The following is a 6,424-nucleotide window of genomic DNA, read 5'->3' as shown; positions in this document are numbered from 1 at the left end:
AATGTTGAATTTCTTTACAGTAGGTAGTGACTTGAGGGGCTCGATGGGTATAAGTTTAGTTTTCTGCCAGTTGATCCAAAGACCAACTTTTGATGCTCCTTCTGAAATCACATGGACACCTTCGGTGACTTTTTCGATGGTGTCTACGACTAAGGCTATATCATCTGCTAGGCCAGCATCAGTAAGCACCCGGTCTGCAAACTGGACATCGAAGGCGATTTGCCATGCAAGTTATGATGCAGTCTCTCATGCAGTTGAAGAGCTCGATAGAGGTGGTGCAATCTTACCGTTGGCCTGTCTTTACTAAGAATGTGGGCCTACGTTGACTTGCACGCAGCTCTCCGTACAATTGTATAACTTTTCGAAAATGAAACAATATTATGGGATAGCCCTGTGATTCTCAGTATCAGCCAGAGCAAACGATGATCTTCAGAGAAAAAAGTGCTTTGAAGTCTGCAAGTGCAATGTGTTCTTTTCTGCAAAACTCTAAGGCTGTTTCCGTCAACTGACGCATAGTGAAGATTTGCTCCGTTGTCGATCTGCCGGGCATGAGCCCCGCTTGCTGAACTCTTCTCTTTCTATGCAAGAAGGCGGAGAATATCTCCAGTTGTGTCTTGGAAAAAAGTTTGTCGGGGATGGAGAGAACCGTAATTACTCGACAATAAAAGCAGATTTGGTGACTGCCATTTCTTTTCAAGAACGGCAAAATGATGCCAGGACGCCAATCTTTAGGTATGTATTTCGTCTTCCATATATTTGAGAAAATGAGCTGGAGCCACAGTATCATTGCTACACCTCCGTACTTGGGAAGTTCTAATGAAATACCACCGAAACCAGGGGCTCGATTATTTTTTGACATATTAAATCATTTTGGATCTCTGAGGCCGCAAACGGTTGCGATACGAGATCAGATGTTATCTTTTGTGTAGCCACGGCTTCTTGAATCCGGTCTGGGTTAGGATGTGTGAATGCCTCAGCATTCAGAATTTTTGAAAAGTGGCTACTCCAGGAGGAAAGTTCATCTGCATCATCATCCAACATGCTTTCATCCGCAGATAGAACACAGCTAAGAGGGGAAGGCTTCCCGTCTGTCAGCTCGCGGATATTTTTGTATAATCAGCGGGTTTCTCTCTTCCAAGCAGCGTCTTTAAGGTTGATGGCCTTCCTAAGATCGCTGGTTGAAACCCACAGCAGTAATAATTTTGTTGTTGTTGTTAAAACCCACAAGCAATTAATCACAGGCAGTGCAATAGTGTTGCCTAAGTAAAGAGCGATGTGGGCACAGTGTATTGATGTGGGCACCAGCATGGTGCCCACATCAAGTAAAGAGCGATGTGGGCACCATCGCTAAGTAAAGAGCGATGTGGGCACCAGCATGGATTCACTCTCCATGTCGATCTGATATTTGCCAGAGCCCGATATCCAACACGTGATAGTAATATTCAATTATATTCAGTCGATACATTTTTTTCATGTAATCATGTTTCTTTTACAGAGTTCTTCTTTAATGAAAAAGTAATGTGCAAATCAAACAGTTCATGGTAACGAACTAGAAATAAAAAGTGACGCAGCTCAATAGTAACTGAAACTCTACAAAAGAGATTTTGATATTAATAGTTATACTAAAAGATTCGAGCTCTTATTCTGATTACAAATATATAAGATTCATTAATTTTAATTTTACCCAACAAAAACTGCGAGCCTGAGAAAATTCGTCTGATTTCCGAAACAGAGGAATAACACCTCTTAATTGTCAAGGAGCCTTAAAGAAAATCACACCATCAGATTTATCGAATCAGAGAACCCTGTTGCAGAAATTTCAAGCTCCCACCGTACAGGGGTGGATCTAGAGCAAAATCTTGGAGGAGGCTCAATGTGAGAAGGGTGCCAATGAACAAAATATTGGGGGGGGGGGGGAAGTGACATAGGTGCCAATAATTGATCAAATTAACAAATTTATTCTAAAAAAGAGTGAAGAAAAGAAAATAAGGAATGTGGGCACCAGAAAAAATTTCCCCTGAATCGGCCACTACCATCAGCAAAAATGTGGAATTTTGGAGTTTTTTGCCAGAAGAAAGATCATGGATGTGCATTTATTTGTTTGTTTGTTTTCCCCGGTGGTGATCGCATCGAACCAATAGTCGTAGAATATTAGGAAAGGACTCATTCGAACGAAAATTAAAGTTCTAGTGCCCTTTTGAAGTGACCAAAAAGAATGAAGGGCAATTAGCCTTCCCCCCGTCCCATTTTTTCCCTCGAAGTCACCCGATCAAAAGTTATAAATTTTTGAGATGGCCATTACGATAAATAAAAGTTCAAATAGGGATAAAATCCTTTTAATAGACAGTGTTTTTTATAACAGTGATAGAAATTCACAAAAATACCAGATATTTCGGTCACATATACAGTGACCGACTACAGTGACTACTGATGACGGTCACTGTATATGTGACCGAAATATCTGGTATTTTTGTGAATTTCTATCACTGTTATAAAAAACACTGTCTATTAAAAGGATTTTATCCCTATTTGAACTTTTATTTATCGTCATGGAAAGGCAGTGTGGTCTCCGAAATCATCTACGAGATGGCCATTTTGTTCTTCATAGTTAAAAAGTCCAGTAAGTATGCTTTTGGGGACAGCATGACCCCCCAGAGCCCTTTGGGAAAGATCTGTAAGACATGAAATTTGCCCATTGTTTAGTTATAGAATTTGACATGGGAAATATACAGACATTTTTCGGGGGGAGGGGGGTGAATTTTCATGTTTGGGGATTTTTCATAAGGAAAATTTTCCATGTGGAGGGAGTTCCAGTGGTTCATTTGTCTCACTTTCTCTTTACCAACTAAATTTTATATGTGGAGATGTTACGAGGAATTGCTCGCGGAAAACTTGCCAACTGTAATTATCCAGAGTATTTTTCCTTAGGGGGGGGGGGGAATTTCCACAGGATACGTTCTCCATGGGGGAGTTTTCCAGGGGATAAATTTTCCAGAGGGAGTTTATTGCACGAACAAGTTTATGCTAGTATTGGGGGGAGGAGGTATTGGCGGGGACAATTTTCCACGGACGAGGGTGTTTCCAGCATGATTTTAAAAACATACAGAAATTATTTTTTTTTTCAAATGAAAAGAAATTTTCTGGAGGGAATTTTCAAATAGATAGGAATTGTCTGAGGGAAATTCCCTGGGGGGGGGGGTATTTTAATTTTAAAGAAATTAACATGGAGTAATTTTCCATGAAAGTTAAACATTTTCAATGGAGGGAGCACCAGATTTCCTGGCATTATTTAAAAACAATTAGAAGTTAAAGAACAAAACAGGTTTTTTTTCAACTGAAAGTAGGGAGCAATATCAAAACTTCAAACAAACAGAAATACTTACGTGTATGGGGGAGTGGGATCAAGACCTCGCTCTTTACGTTAAAGTTTGATTTTTGCCCTAACTCTTTGAGAACGACTCCTGAAAGTCAGGGGCCGTTTGATTGGAATAATAACTTTTTTAAAGGTTCTAAAAAAATAGCGTAAAGAAATGTTTCCGGGGGCTAACTTTCAAGCGGAAATTTTAAACCGGTGAGATCTGTCAGAATTCCTATTTCAAATTCTTTCTACTTGTCTTACTTTCTCTTTGCCGACTCAATTTTGTATGTGGGAATGTTCCAGGGGAATTTTCCGGGGTAAACTTTCATCGGCGTTGGAATTGTCTGGAGGATTTTTCTGTTGGGGGAGGGGATTTTCCACTGGAAAAACTCTTCATGGGAAACTTTCCACGGGAACAACTTCCTACTGGGGGTGGGGGTTTCTGGGGAAATATTTCCTCGAAAGGGGCTATTTCCACCATGATTTAAAAAACAATTAGAAATTAAAGTCTTTCTCAAATGAAAGTATGCTAAGCAGAATTTTTCAGGCGGAATCATTCGAAAGAAACTTTACTGGGGGAACTTTTAGCAAGGATGGAATTGTCCGGAAGTAAATTTTTTGGGGAAGATTTTATTTACGTGAGAGAAACTTTATACAGAAGATTTTCCCTTGAGGGGATGGAGTTTTTATTGGGAAGTGAGGAGAGCGAGGATCGTTTGAAAAACGATCAGAAAATAAATACAAAAAACTACTTTTTTCGACTGAAAGTAAGGAGCAACATTAAAGCTTAGAACGAACAGAAATTATTCCGTATATGAGGGAGTTCCCCCCTCCTCAACACCCTGCTTTTTAAGCTAAAATTATCTATTGCTTTTAAAAAGCTTCTTATTATTCTAATTAAACGGCTCTTGTATTTCAGGAATCGTTCTCAAGGAATTGGGACAAAAAGTCAAACTTTAGCCGTAAAGATCGAGGTATTGAGAAGGGGAAAACACCCTTATATACAGAATAATTTTGGTTCGTTTTAAGTTTTAATGTTGCTCCTTACTTGCAGTTGAAAAAATATTTAATTTGAAACTTATAACGAATAGAAATAAGCTTTTATAAGTTTCAATCCTAAAACAAGGAGAGATTTCTATGAATGTGAAATCAAAACTTAAAACAAACAAAAACTACGATCTAATTCCCATTATTCTCGGCCTTGGAAAACAACCATGTGACGTTAAGCAACAGATACTTTTTTGGGTGACTTCAATCGGGATGGTAACATAGATTCTGCAGTTGGAATGCCCCGAGGTGTTAACGTAACGGCTAAGGTAAGTAAAATGGAAGTCCATGAGGGATAAGCTATCATATCCATGAAGTATTTCAAAGAGTGCTCTATATTGGTTTCTAGTCCTCACAACAGAGTGTACACTGTGGCGTCTTTTTACCTGCAGTGTGACATTGTCTACTGTAAATAATAATGCTAATCTTAATACATAAAGGAATAGCCACAAATGAGTGTGGGGTTACCTCTCCTCAAACCCTAAAAACGCACCTATGTTAGCCAATTTGAGGGGAGGGAAAAAAAGACATTTCTTTACGAGCTATTCACACAGTAACGTCCTTGCCCTTAGGACAAGAGGTCCCTTGTCATCTCCGAAGGCTGTCTTTATTACCAGTCCACCGTTCGGATTAAAGCAAGTATTCTAACATTTTTGCCTGATACTATGTAGGGTTGCAGGGGTGTCTGGGGGTAAGAGGCATTGAACGGATGTCAGACTTTTTTCGATTGATTTTGGTCCATAAGAAGGACAGTTTAACGTTTAATTTGTGGTTTGATGGGCCATCGTTCAGCTTCACCAAGGAGAAAATGACATTACTACTACTGCTACTACTATTACGAACAACTCACCGCAGCACCAAGCCACCTGAGGCCAACACAGCTACGCACGCTCCTCCTTCACCCCAATCTATTCATAGCCTTTCTTTTTACACCCTCCCAGGAAGTTCCCATTCACCTTAAATCTTTCTTTCTGACATCCTCCCACCCCAGAAGCAGAAGACCTGCTTTCCGTTTAGCCCTTGACAGCTGGTAGAAAAGAAAAATTTTTGGCAATCCGTCCTCCTTCATCTCCACAACGTATCCTTACCATCTCAACCTTTTTTTCATTATACCTCGAGAACGCGGTATTGAACCACATTTCTCGTATAGCCTATTGTTTGAAATATGGTCAGTCAGCCGGGTACCCAGAACAATCCTTAAGCCATTTCTCTGGAAAACATCTAGAAAATCTTCATGCGCTTTTCGGAGCGTCCATGCTTCAGAGCCATATTTGACCACTGTCATCACTGTGTCTTCTAATATTCTAATCTTGGTTAGCAGACTTATCTTCCTATTCTTCCAGACTTTTTTTTGAACTGTGAAAAAACACCCTGAGCCTTGGCTATTCTATTTTTAACATCTTCACTGCTCCCACCATCTTTACTAATAATACTACCAAGGTAAGTGAAGCTGCCACCTGATCACTCTTTTCATTACCCAACGTCACCTTTTCATCTTCACTTATTCCTAGCCTTAGTGACTTAGTCTTCCTAACATTCATTTTCAAACCAATTCTAGCACCCTGAACTCGCAAAACCTCTAAAACTTCATCCATTTTGCTCACATTTTCATCTAGGATGCTTAAATCATCAGCATAATCCAAGTCCAGGAGACTTTTTCATCCCCATTTGATTCCGTGGTCTCCCATTGCCTTTCCTGTGTGCCTTAAAACAAAGTCCATCAAAATAATCCATACAAAGGGGGATAGAACACAACCCTGCTTAACTCCTGATTTAATACAAAACCAGCTGCTAACCCCATTGCCTACCTTAACCGCAGCAGTGTTATTCTCGTACATAGCACTAATCACTTTAATGTATTCGTCTGGTATACCATACAAGGATAAGACCTTTACTGAAGCTCTTCTATCAGCTGAATCAAACACTTGCTCATAATTTATAAAACTGAGGATTGAAGGTGTTTGATGACTCAGGCACTCCTCAACTATTAATGTAAGAGTGAAAATTTGGTCGATACAT

The 6,424-nt window shown here is 39.7% G+C and overlaps 1 protein-coding gene across 1 annotated transcript; it reads right to left on the bottom strand.

Annotated features, from left to right (window-relative positions):
* Positions 1 to 406: 406 nt before the first annotated feature.
* LOC148938362 (uncharacterized) lies at positions 407 to 859 on the bottom strand. The gene has a single exon (XM_089107850.1). The coding sequence runs from the start codon at positions 857 to 859 to the stop codon at positions 407 to 409; it is 453 nt and encodes a 150-aa protein (XP_088963976.1).
* Positions 860 to 6,424: the final 5,565 nt, after the last annotated feature.

The sequence above is a fragment of the Artemia sp. Qi Xiang Cuo genome, unplaced genomic scaffold, assembly GCF_049724085.1.
Source record: "Artemia sp. Qi Xiang Cuo unplaced genomic scaffold, ASM4972408v1 HiC_scaffold_2954, whole genome shotgun sequence".
NCBI classification, from domain to species: Eukaryota; Metazoa; Arthropoda; class Branchiopoda; order Anostraca; family Artemiidae; genus Artemia; species Artemia sp. Qi Xiang Cuo.
The sequence above is the reverse complement of the archived record's forward strand: the minus strand, read 5'-3'. Positions and strand labels throughout refer to the sequence as shown.